The sequence below is a fragment of the Dasypus novemcinctus genome, chromosome 12, assembly GCF_030445035.2.
Source record: "Dasypus novemcinctus isolate mDasNov1 chromosome 12, mDasNov1.1.hap2, whole genome shotgun sequence".
Lineage (NCBI taxonomy): Eukaryota > Metazoa > Chordata > Mammalia > Cingulata > Dasypodidae > Dasypus > Dasypus novemcinctus.
The window spans coordinates 48890747-48904123 of record NC_080684.1 but is presented as its reverse complement, the minus strand read 5'-3'; the positions used below and the strand labels follow the sequence as shown (position 1 = coordinate 48904123).

The following is a 13377-nucleotide window of genomic DNA, read 5'->3' as shown; positions in this document are numbered from 1 at the left end:
CAATTTCTCTTCTCCAAAGAAATACATGTATAGAATCTCGATCTAAGTGCTAGAAACAGGAAAAATCTTTCTAGAAACATGACTCTCAACTGGGATAATTTTGCCTCCTTCCTCCTAGAAAACATTATGCAATGTCTGGATACACTTTTGGTTGTCATAAGTGGGGGGGAGGGGGAGCAGTACTGTCATCTAGTGGGTAGAGACCATGAAGGCTGCTAATAGTCTACAATTTACAGCCCAACCCCCTACCCCACCAAATTATGCAATCCAAAATGTCAATAGTGCCAAGGCTGAGAGAACCTCATCTAAAATAATGAATATGGATTTTTCCTACTAAAATCTAAATTCTGGGGGAAAGTATGAATTTTACTTCTAGAATAAGGAACCAGTTTATTTCCAGACTTTTAGATAAAGCCTACATTAGGTCACATATGGTAATAATTCCAAGCATATACACTTTTGAGTGTCTTTTTAAAATATCATGCTAGGATTCAAGTAAGGTAGCATCACACATATGAGCTGCCCTTAAATAGATGGGTTTAGATCCAGTTTAAAACTAAAATGCCTATGAAACAAATAAAATAGCTGTTCAGAGATACAAGGTTTTTACAGGCTACTCTAACACAGGGCTATTATGGTATTGTGCAACTAACTAGTTCTAGAGGTATAATTTCAGTTTTTTTGTGAGAGTATTCTAGAGTAATATCAGTTAATAGGCATCAACAACTAGTAACAGAAAACAGTTAAATACTCTAATTAATACTAATTTCCCTGAATCTGGAAAGAAAAAAAAGAAAAAAAAAAGCTTTTCCCTCATCTAGGATCTCAGCAAAAGATTTTAATTTACCATAATTATCACTGATAACTATCTGACATTCAGAATTAAAAGATATGAAGAGGTCAGGGTGTTAAGACTTCAAGACCAGAAATACGGCTCCTACTTTTAGTAGTCTGAAACCAGACACACACTGACATGATGGTTCAACAAAGCAAAGTTATATATATGTGCACTATCCCCCTTAATAGTGTTAATTGAAGGCGGCTTTTACGATATCTTTAAAAAAACCAATCCCATTTTGGATTTAGAGCTAATTTTGTAATCTACAATGAGCAAAACAAATATTAATAGGAAAATAAGCAACTATTTTGGGATGGAAAAATATGTAATTTAATTTTGTGCCTTTAAGGAACAGTATTATCTGGTGAGCTTTTGGCAGCTTGCTACCAAATACTTTACACTGTTTCATTTTTGCAACCAAAGGTATCATAGGAATTCTTCTTAACCAGAAAGTCAGTTAAAGCCAGGATACTTTTTTCAAATAGTAAATGAACTGTTACTGTAGTATCAGTTTTCCATTCCATACAGGAGTAACAAGATTTTAAAAACTGGTATGAATCTGGAGTGGCAGTGGTTTGAAAATCAGGATTCCATTTAAGATGGAAATTTTTAAGCTAATAAACAAAACATTTACTTAAGCATAGTATCTCTAGACTGGCAATTAATTTTAACAATTTAGATTCTTTAGTAAAATTTAACATGGGGACAAACTGTCAACTTCAACTTTTTAAATTGTAAGTATGATTACTTTGACATGTAGTTAAAAACAGTTGACAAGGCTTACTAATTGTCAGTTAAATGAATTTTTCAATGGCTGAGGATTTTGTCTATTTCCTCATTTCAAACTTTAATCATGACTATATAATCATATTCAGATGATGTCTGAGACTGAGCTAGATTTAAAGTTATCAGAATACTCCCTAGAATTGGTTAGAAATGCCCATTATTTCTTCACCATTGATCTGATGAAAAGTGAAGAAAAAATTGTTTTACTTAACCTTACATAAAAAAAACTTTGTAAACACTCAAACATTTGATGAAGTTGTTATATTCCAACCTCTAAGGAATTCTCTAATTACCATTAAGCAGCTTTCAAACACCATTAATGAAAATACATGATCATCATTTAAAAAATTATCATTCAAGGCTATTAATTTTATTTTTAAGTTTAAATAACTTTTTAGGGTAGATACTGCCATAGCAATTTCCTTTCAGGCTTAATTTCATAAACTAACCTAGGTTCAAAATTCAACCCATATTAAAAGTCCTCATGATAATCAATAAACATCCAGTTTTCTTACTATTACCTTTTTCCTAAGGAACCTATACGTGGATAATCACTAAGCAGAACTTCCTAATTTTACCTAAAAGGTACCAAGTAAGCAAGCAATATGAGTGGTAGACAATGACCGGATCCCACACTTTGCATTTCACCATGTAGACTATATCAACATTAGAAATACCAAGTTAATCAGTATGACGCAGTATTTAAAATCTGAGCACTCCTCTTTTACTAATTTTGTTATATATGGGTATGTGTGGGTATAGAAACACTAAAACACCACATTCCCTACTAGAAAAAAGCAATATCTATTTCTTTTGTATTAAAAGAATTGCAACTATCTTACAAGAATGAGCCAGCTTGCAGGACTCAGCGGGAAAAAAAAACCCACCTTGAAAGTTTAAAAAATAAAACACTAATGAGAAATCCAATGCATGAAAATTTGGATTTAACTTCAAGTAATTAACTAAGACATTCACACAACATATGCATGTCAGTCTCCTATTCGGTCCTAGAGCCTGCAGTATTGTAATTTATTGTGAAACCATGTCACCAAAAACTTAAATATATCCACAACATCTATACCACAGTAATGCATAGTACATAATATACTAACATGTCAAAATAAATTTCTATTACAGTTTTATGCAAATTATGGTAGAAGATTTTTGCCTGCCACATTGTGAAATGGTACCAACTTCGTATAGGTAAGGTTCCAAGTCAATATACTAGTCCAAATCTTTTTTGGTAACAAGGTCTTATGCATTATCATCTGAACATTCAAAATCAAGCTGTTCATCTAATAACCACAGTATGTTATCAATTAAAACCACCATATATTCAGATGTGAAAGCAAATTAAGTAATACAGCAGGGAAAGAATTTCTAATTCACAGTTTCAAAAATAAAGGGTGCAGTTTTCAAATATCTGATTGCTTAAAACTGGTCACTCAATTTAACAACTGCCTCCTTCAATACATGTAAACTATGTTTGCACAGCATCAGATGATGTCTTTTATTTTAGAAGTTAGTTCTGTTACAGGAGCACCACAAATCTGAAGGAAGAGGCTACAGTGTGAAATGAGCTCACTGATAGGTTAAATAAAATGTTAACTACAATATTAGGTACTGCAAAGTTTGTTCCCCTGCTCACCTCCAGCGCACCTCCCTTAATCAGGAAAATAGTCAACACTTACCAAATACAACATGTAAATTAGCTCTATGAGAGAGGGGGTAAATTCCAACTCAACTAAAAGAAATTATTAGCTAATACCTGTGGTAGCTGGCTTCAGAATTTTGCTACAATTAAAACTCAAAAGCATACACAGTATTTGAATTCTTTGATAAGGAATAGAGATTAAAAGGGAAAGAAAAATCAGGCTTTAAGAAAAACTGGGTGGCAACACATGCACACAAATGGGTAACAGAAAACTCAGTACTTAAATATTTAAATTTTAAATGTGTAAGAAAATTTGTAATAGAAAAAAGTGGCAAATTGTTACTGTGACTTGATTTGCTCAAAACATCTGCAAATTCACACTGGCATTAAGATAACCAAAAATTCAAAAATTTACTCCTCTTTCTCTCCAGATAATGTTTTCTGTGCAAAAATAAATATCTGAAAATTGCACTAATACAGTAATACTTATTTTAAGTTTTGTATTATGAATAATCTGCACATGCTGCTTTACAGACAATATATATTTGTAAACTTGTTCATGCAAAATTAGTGTGTGCAACAGGGATATTAATTGTTAATCCCCATACTTGAGTACCCTCTGAAACAGAACAAATCTTACACGGATATTCTTGTCTGCCAGCTAAATTTCAATTTATGTTGACCAAACATAAAGTTATACAAGAAAAAGAAACATGGTTTTTGTCTTGTGGAATTTCTGTTTGATTTTTAAATAAGAGAAAATTTATAAAATAAAGAAATTCATGGTCACAAAATTTTAACATTTTAATCCTAAACATTAGAGGGTAAATAGATACTGGACCCTATCTCCATACTCCATAAATCCTAACTTTTAGTTCCCACTTTAAATGTTGCCCTAACCACTAAAACATTAGTGGTCTTACAATCTATGGATTATGGAAATATAATTTCTGAAATAAATGCTACAAAAGCAACAATGGAAGAAAGCCAAACTGTCTCCATGAAAAATAAAAAGTGGAACATTTTGAAGCCTTTAGACACTTCTCTTGCCATGTGATTAACCTGTCAATTCAGTGCATCGTATGGTCAAAGTACTGGTCCCCATGTTGAACAAATATCTAACTAGTGTCCATTGATTCCAAGTTAGTGGATGATGAATCTTTTTGGATACTTTCAAAGATGGCTGCCAGCTCAGGGTTAGAACTGATCTGTGATTGGAATTCACTCATCAGTGGACTCTTCTCTGCTTCTGGAATGGTTAGCAGTGCTGCTACGGCCCTCATAGCAGATCTCTTTAGTTCATCTTGCTTTTCAAACTCCTGCTTTACTGAGTTTGCCTTAACCTGTAACATTAAGTAAACAGAGATTATATGCTATAAAAGATAGCTCTTATAGAAACAAAATTTAATCACCTAGAAATTCCTGAACAGTAAATACAGCAAAACTCTCTCACAGCTCTGTATGCTCGCAGTCTAAGGAGTCATTTTCAGACTGCTATTTTTAGTAGCAGCTTTGTCTTACTTTTAAGGGAATATTACACAAATTCCCATTTTAAAAAACAAAGCTATCATGGTCAAAACAAAGAAAATGGGGCCAGAGCCTTATCTACCTGGCAAGCCCTAATTTGGCAGTAAGAAACTCCAGCCACCCTATTTATTCACTATTCTTCAAAACACCATATACTAACATCTCCGTGTCGTTATTTATGTAATTACTTCTATATACAAAAAGCCCTGCTCACATTCTTGGTCTTAAAAATAAAATCCTGACTTTTCAAAGCCCATTTCGGATGTCTTCATCCTCACATGAAGCCCTCTATGACACTGCCTCCCCTCTCCCCACAACCAGAGTTAAACACTTCCTCTTTTATGGCCCTATCACATTTTATCCCCTACCAGTACTTAAAAAACATATATCACATTGTTATATCAACAAAAACATTTCAAAATAACATGTAACAGTGCTTAAGTTTTATAAAACATTCATATTCGATAGGTTAAATTTTAAAACCAACTGCTATATGATTACACTTGGAAAATTACTGTCTAGCATCAGCTAGGAATCCTGAATACTCCAAGTCTGACCTAAGTCAATGGCTAGCAATATTACCTTAGTTGTACATGTGGCACGTAATGGCTCAACAAGACGGTCCAACCGCTGCAATACTGCGCTTGGACAAAGGGTAGAGAGTCTTACCAACATTAAAAATGTTAGCATCTATAAGAAATAAAAAAGGACAAATTTTAGACTTTGAATTATTTTCTAAAGACAAAATTCCAAATTCCGGCAAACTTTTTTTTAAGGAGGTACTTGGACCTCATACATGGGAAGCAGGTGCTCAACCACTGAGTTACATCTGCTTCCCAATGACAGTTGGTTTTTTTATTTGTTTGTTTCTAGGAGGTTCCAGGAACCAAACCCAGGACCTTGGTATATGGGAAGCAGGTGCTTGACCACTTGAGCTAAATCAGCTCCCTCTGGCAAACTCTTTAAAGGGAAAATGATTAGCATGCACATCAAAGCTTCATTTTCTGCCAATATGAATCACACGGATTTATCTCAAATTACACATGCTGGAAAGACCTTATCTGTAATGTGGTACTAGAGTACAAAACTAGGAAAATAGTTATCAATCTTAGCTGCAGATTACAATCACTTGGGAAGCTTTATCAACATACTCATTCCTCAGCTCCATCCCTAGAGATATTTAACTTGTCAGAATAGGGCCACAGATTCGGTATTTTTTTTTTAAAGCCCCTTGGGTTAATTCTCATGTACACAAGGGCTGAAAAAAATTGCTGAACCAGAAGAAAAGCTTTATAATATTACTATCTTAGCATATTTTCCAAAAGGAATGACCAGTTATTTAGATTAATCCATATAAAACCCAATAATCTTCAATCATTTTTCTCTTGGACTATAAAACTCAAAGATTAAACAGAAGTATCCTGTTGAGGAACTCTCTTCATTAAATTCTAGGAAGACCAGGTTACCACCCACATTTGGAAATATAAGAATCAGCGTTCTGATACTATTACCTGCTCAACTACCATTTTTGACCTGCTTGGCCAAAGGCCCGAAATGGAAGAGTTGATAAAAAAAGATACAGTACATATAATTTTATTTGTCAAATCACCCTTTAACAAACATGAACAAAGAAGAAAACAAAGAAAGCAATTATAAACAAAGTTCAGTGGCATGATTTCTCTCTAGTTACTTCTACACAAATTGCTTTGTGTATCTGAAAACATGTCTTCCATGTTGGCCTTCAACAAAACACCTGACTTTAAATTCAGTACAACATGCATTGGAAAAGAAAAGTCACTCCTTCAGGAAAATAATATACACAGTTATCATTCAGACTAGCACCAAAGACAGCACAAGAGAATTACCAAGACAATGCTGGAAAACTAAGAAAACCCTTCATGGGCAACTACTATAGTCCATTAACAACACAGGCCAAAAAGGTCACAGATTTATGTTTTGAACAGCAAAATCTGCCTGGACTCTTCCTTTGAAGGGAAAGGATCCATGAACTATTCACCAAGCAAACTGGCACAGAAAATTACTTGCAATTTTCTGTCCACTTAGACTTGACTTCCTCCTGTAATGAAAAGGGTTCTGGATTTTTCCTGTATGTTAACTGATGTTATATTGCTTTATTATTAAAGTTTAAATACATTTATAAAATCATGACAGGCAATTTTATTTTTCTCATTTATACATGTGAGTAAATTACAAGGGAAGAAAACTGCTATAGCAGAATAAAGTCTCTAAAACACTGTATAAAACAGGCACAGACATCTTACCTTAATATCATAATGGTCCTTCAAACCATCTTCAACATGATTTAGAAATTCAAAGATATCTAGTCTATCAAGACAACTGTCTAGAAGTGTGTACATACACTCAAAAGCTGCCTTTCTAATATCCAGGCCATCATCAACTGTATGCTTAAATGGGCCCATTTCTACCTGTTAAAACAAAAAAGAACGTGTGGCTATATTTAAAAGTAAAAAACAAGCCTAGATAAAAACAGTGCTTCCTAACTAACTTACCTCTCTTATAAGCTCCTTTCTAACTTTTGTTTCATTGTAAAGATGTGGAAGAACAGTATCTAAAAGATCCCTTATTAATGATGGCTTGTTATGTGCTGCTGAATTAAATGTGACCAAGGCTACTCTTCTTACATTCAAATCTGGATCTTCCAATGTTTTTAGGAAATCACCTAAAAAAATTTTAAGAAAAACAATATACAGTTATGGTAAGCTTAAAATATAATATACATTTTTTTGAAATTGACAGTTAATTATTATTGGTATTGTTATTTCTTTGGTTAAGGTCATGGTAAAACCTAATAAAATACTAAGTCAAATCTTAGTAGTTTCTTTTTTGGCAGCAGGGAAATTATCACTTCTGAAGCTCAGTAGATTTTCAATTGATAACCCATTCTTTTTTTTTTTTTTAGATTTATTTTTCTTTATCCTCCCCCCCCTCCCCCCCAATTATCTCCTCTGTGTCCAACTGCATTCTTAGCAGCACTGGGAATCTTGTGTCTCTTTGTTGCATCATCTTGCTGCATCAGCTGTCTGTGTGTGTGGCCACTCCTTGGGCGGGCTGTGCTTTTTTTTTGCGCGGGGCAGTTCTCCTTGCAGGGCACACTCCTTGCGCGTGGGGCTCCCCTACGTGGGGGACACCACTGCATGACACGGCACTCCTTGTGTGTGACAGCACTGCACATGGGCCAGCTCACCACGGGTCAGGAAGTCCTGGGTACTGAACCCTGGACCTCCCTTATGGTAGGCGGACACTCTATCAGTTGAGCCACATCTGCTTCCCGGAAACCCATTCTTAACATCCATAATGGTAACATAGGATGAGATGCCATAAATCTCCCCAATTTAATTTTATAGATACTTTATGATACACAGAGATGGAATGGAGCCAGCAGATACCAAGACTAATAACTTGAATGATTTTCCTTAGAGTTCAAAATTAGTACTTACATTAAAAAAAAAAAAAAAGTTTTAAAACTAAGTTCAAAATAAGATGATGAGACACACCTGCTGCTTGATATGGAATACCATTGACTGCTATACCAGTAATCAGATAACAAAGATGAATGTACTTCCAAATGACCTATTTTATTTCTACATTAATATGTTAATTGATAAGAAGATAGGAATAAAAAAGGTGAAAACTGAAACTAACATAGGACTTAGCTAAAGAAAGAAGAATCTAAGTATTTTGCTGTTCTACTTGTTAACTGTTATGACTTTGGGCAAGTTACTTTAGGCAACAGCCTCAATTTTAGTCTATAAAATGATTATAAACTTTTTAAGGCTACTAGTGCAATAAATGCATGTATATCATTGAACAGTGTCTGGTACACATGTGTGTTCACATGTAGCAATTATTTATCATTACATGTCTCAACACTACCCCATCAGCAATCTTTTAGAATACACAGAAAAAAAAGAAGAGATGCCAGAATGCTTGAGGCCTACCACAGCAACTTTTTTAAAATGGAGGAAGGAGGAGCTCCAGACAGTACAGATTAGAAAACTCAATGCTAACACCCAAGAAAATTCCAGGACTAATTAGAACAAAACAAGTTTAGGATGTGTTTAAATTTACCAGACTAATTATCCTCCCCACCCCCTTTTATGCATAGAATAATTAGAGCATGTATCTATTTTCAGTACAGCACCTAAAATGTTGGTATTATTAAAGACAAAATAGTATTATAAACTAGGATAAGTGGTCTAATTCCTTGGCCCAGGAATAGCTGCTTAGATGTTCTAATAGTCACAAATTCTGAACTAGATCATAATTAAATTAGAATGATAAACATTTGCTTGAATACCTACACCAACAATGTACATTGGTAGGCTGTTATCAACCTGTAAAGAAATGTCTAGGGATATAAAAGGCTTCTAAACTTTGTCCTACTTCTACCCTGCATAATACCAAAAGTGTGAACAAATACATCAAAGGGAACAAAGACAAGAAATCTTATCCTATATACTTTCTTTGAATTTGTTCTAGATCCCAGCAATAGCCCCTGTATTCTGATCTGTCAATCCCTTTCTGGCCAACTGCAGTATGGCATGAAACTGCAGATTCTTTTCTATATCCTACCATCCCTGAGTGTATCCCCATTCTCCTATCTTCAAGAAAGCACTAAACTGAGTAATAAGAGTTTTCAGTTTCAACTCTAGGAAAACTGGTGATAGAAATAAAACACAGGAAAGTTATAAATTTGTAAGAAATCCTAAAAGTTAATTTTCTCCACAAAAATCAATACCCAAATCTTTCTTGGATATGATCTCTTAGTTCTTTCAGGACCTAAGAAGAGCTTCCCAACTTTATATTTCTTATTCTCAAGTTCTTTCCACTTTAATATATATGTGGAAGTGTCCATAGATCAATGCCTTGGGAATTGGAGGCTTACAAGTATATAATAAAAAATTGAAGCCCTAACAGTTCAAGTGAGATTCATTTACATCTAGAAGGAAACTTCAGAATGGTTAGATCAAATATCATTTTGCTATTTATCCATTCAAGTTATCTTAGATCATGCTTGTGACATGATTATGAAATATTTAATTGACTCAAACCTACAGTGCAATTTTAAAAGATTTTGAATTCACTGAAAAACTGGGACAAAACAAAATGAAAATGGAAATGTATACTTATATATACAGAATTGCATTTAAATTTTTTAAAAATTGAATATAAAGATATAGAAGGCCTGATTTGACCAGTTAATACTTTCAAAACTAAAGAAATCTCTATATTCTTAAGACCACAATTTAGTCTTCCTCAAACTAGAGACACACCTATTTCAGAGATAGGTCCTTTCTTGGTACATTTCACACACAGAGAGAGGCACTAAGAAATTGGGGTTTATTAAAGATTCAGAATGAAAACGAAGGGAAAGGGTTTTCAAAACTATGTCAAGAAGAAATACATGTGGGCATACTTAGACCAGAGAAGACTAGTTGAGAGTAAAATAGAACATGATTCCCATCTCCAAATCTCGGAAAAGCTGTTATGCAAAAGAGAAAGCACATTTATTCTGCATTACAAGAAAGGGGTGGTACTTAGAGGGAAAGGTTTTGCTTCCATAAAAGAAAAAAACCTGAAAATTAGGGCTGCCAGAGAATGGAAAGGCCTCAAAGGCGGCAAACTGCCATTAAGAAAAGGTGGAGTACAGTCAAATTAGGTCAAGTACTGTACTAAATGGCTAATGAGGATGCTTTGATCACTGTTAGTATTCTGTAATACAGATCTCAAAATAAGATAGAACATCCATTAAAGACAACCTGATGTACTTACCAATTTTAGTTATTTGTAAAAATTATCTGGTAACTATTTCAAACTTAGGGATGACAGAATATAAGGAAACATAATTTGCTAAAACGTAATTATCAAATGTCTTTCTGAAGAAACAATTACTGAAGCCTTATAAGCGTTTCAATTCCTTGATAATTTTTTTAGTTATTAAAATTTAGAATTTCTTAACAATAACTATCTTTTAGAAAGGTGAATCAATATATTTATCTTTGTTTCCACTTACCTATGCAATTCTTTAATAGTGGATCAATTGGTTGCGGATGATCAGAAATTGTAAACTTCACAGCTGTAACCACTGAACTTCGGGCATATGATGAGCCTAATCAAAAATAAATTGCAACTCTATTGGTTATGTAGTCCACAAAAATCCACAGACATATATATAATTTTCAAACAACATCAGTTCTCTAATTCCTTAAAATTCTCTTTGGCCAAGAAGGGTACTTCTTATTGCTCACAGGATACTAAAGGAGCAAAGTTTATTAATCTTAATGAAATATGATTCCACTAGATTTCAAAAGAAACAATTTTCTCTGGGAAGGAAAGGTACTGAGGGAGCCAGCGGAGCATATCTAACCCTCATAAGAGGGAAGTGATTAAATCCATAAATAGCTTACAAGATCTTCAATTTTTTTTATTAAAAAAGAAAGCAATTTCTAAAAATGGATGGCCATTATTACCTTCCACCTTGGTAAATCTTAAGTCTCCTAAGACCTAGGATTTGAGTAAGTACTTTCACCAAATTTAGTATTACAGTTAGTACTAGCAAGACTTCAGAATTAACCAAAGAGGTATTTGTCTTTTACACATTTTAAGACCAAAAAAAAAAAACAACAGTAAAATGTAATGACCACCAGGAAACAGACCAGATTTAACCATTATCTAATTATACTCTCTTCAACCATTATAGCAACAAAATGTCATTTGAAGATAGTTCCATATAATCATAAAGTGGTACTTGTTCATCATATGTAGCTTCCACATGTAACAAAGTACAGATGTTTTAATTTCCTCAATAAAATCAACTGCCAGTAAAACAAAAAAAAATTTTTTTAATTAGAAAACCTGACTACTTACCTGATATCAAGTATCCCTTAAGGCGTGGAAGGAGAGTTTCTGGATCAATTAGAGTGAGTTTGCCCAAACATTCAGCAACTACATTCCTGGTTCCTTCTTCTGCACACTCACAGTGCTTTAGTAATAAGGCCCAGATGTTTTCAACATATGGTTTAAGGCCCACCACTGATGCAGAGCTAATAATTTCCTTCAATGAATGAAGCAGAAGATACTGCCTCTTGGGTTGACTGGTTATTTCTTGTAAGACAAATGGCAGATATTCAGGAAGGTTGCCCACACTAATGCTGCCCAATGCATAGGATGCAGCTGATTTGACCTCTTCACTAGGAGATGAGAAGGCTTCTAATATTACAGATTTCAGTTCCAGCTGCCCACTTAAGTCAATATGATGCCCAACCTCTCCAAGAGAAAGTAGAGCTAAGAGACGAATGGAATCTGTAGACCTTGAGTTCTTGACATCTTGAATAAACTGACCTACAACAGCTGGTCCCTCTTTAGGGCATGCTCGAGTAAGGGCAGCTACACATTTGGCAATGGAATAATAAGACTGCTTGTGAGTAAGAGCTGTGCTCTGAGAGTAAACTGGACCTGTCAACATGCGCAACAAATCCATATATCCTAGGTTATTTGTTCCAGTAACAACCAAAGCTTGGAAAAAGTCTAGCATGGCACTAAGAGCTCCTCCCTGCAACAACGGTGATCTCACAAGTCCAATAAGTTCATTGAGAATGGATCCACTTATCTTTGAAAGGGAGGAGGGATACACTTTTGCCAGAGTAGTAAGAAAACTGATAGCCATCTGTGAAACATGCATATCACTTTCACTGATAAGAGGTGGGAGCTCATCTAGGACTGCATCGATCATGGCAGCTGTCAAGCTGTCACTATAGTTTTTAATTAGAATATCTAGGGCAGAAAGGGTACCCAGTTTCAAAGCTCTCTGGTTTTTCCTGAGAAAGGAAGCAAGGATAGGAACCCCTTCTCCCAGGACAGGCCTCAAATCTATCTTCAAAGGCGACCCAGCAATCAGTGTCAATGCTTTCACTGTAGTTAACCGGGTAATTTCATTCTTTAGTCTCTCCAAGAAAATCTGAAGTGTATTAGGCAAGTCAGAACCCAAATTGTCTCCAAGGTTGCAAATAATTTGTCCCATACAAGAAATAGCCCTCTCCTTTACTTCCTGATCAATGTCAGCTGCTTTTAACCTCTTAATTGTACAGGTAAATAAATCTTTGATGTAAGGAGTTGCATCAAACGAGGAAGGCTGATCTAAAGGACGAATTACTTTGACAAGCTGTTGTGTAACAAGAAGAGCTTCAGATGTAATCTTGTAAAAGGGATCACCAACACAAGCCACCACTGGAGGGACCAAAGCCTGAACATGAGGATGGAAGACTTGAGGAGAATGATTACAGAGAATTACATATAAACATGACAAAGCATCAATCTTCAAATTCGATGAGCTTGATTTATCATTCAGTGAGAAAATGATTCCTAAAATAAAAAAAAAGATCTAATCATTTCTGTGCATATTTTAAGGAAAAAAAAAAAAAACCAATCCGTAAAATACTGTTATAAAGTTTCTAGTTCATCATATTTTCTCTAAAATAGCAGAAATTCCACAGTCCATGATAAATATTAGAGCCAAAGATTTTAAGATAAG

General features: G+C 34.5%; 1 protein-coding gene across 1 annotated transcript in view; it reads right to left on the bottom strand.

Moving 5' to 3' along the window:
* Window positions 1-2607: 2607 nt before the first annotated feature.
* CAND1 (cullin associated and neddylation dissociated 1) overlaps window positions 2608-13377 on the bottom strand; it is a 52828-nt gene continuing 42058 nt past the window's right edge. Inside the window, exons 10-15 of the mRNA XM_004469035.4 lie at window positions 11715-13208; window positions 10861-10956; window positions 7337-7506; window positions 7088-7252; window positions 5388-5495; window positions 2608-4621 (exon numbers count right to left, since the gene is read on the bottom strand). Of these exons, the coding sequence (XP_004469092.1) occupies window positions 4397-4621; window positions 5388-5495; window positions 7088-7252; window positions 7337-7506; window positions 10861-10956; window positions 11715-13208 (2258 nt within the window). The 3' untranslated portion in view covers window positions 2608-4396. The remainder of the gene's footprint in view (window positions 4622-5387; window positions 5496-7087; window positions 7253-7336; window positions 7507-10860; window positions 10957-11714; window positions 13209-13377) is intronic.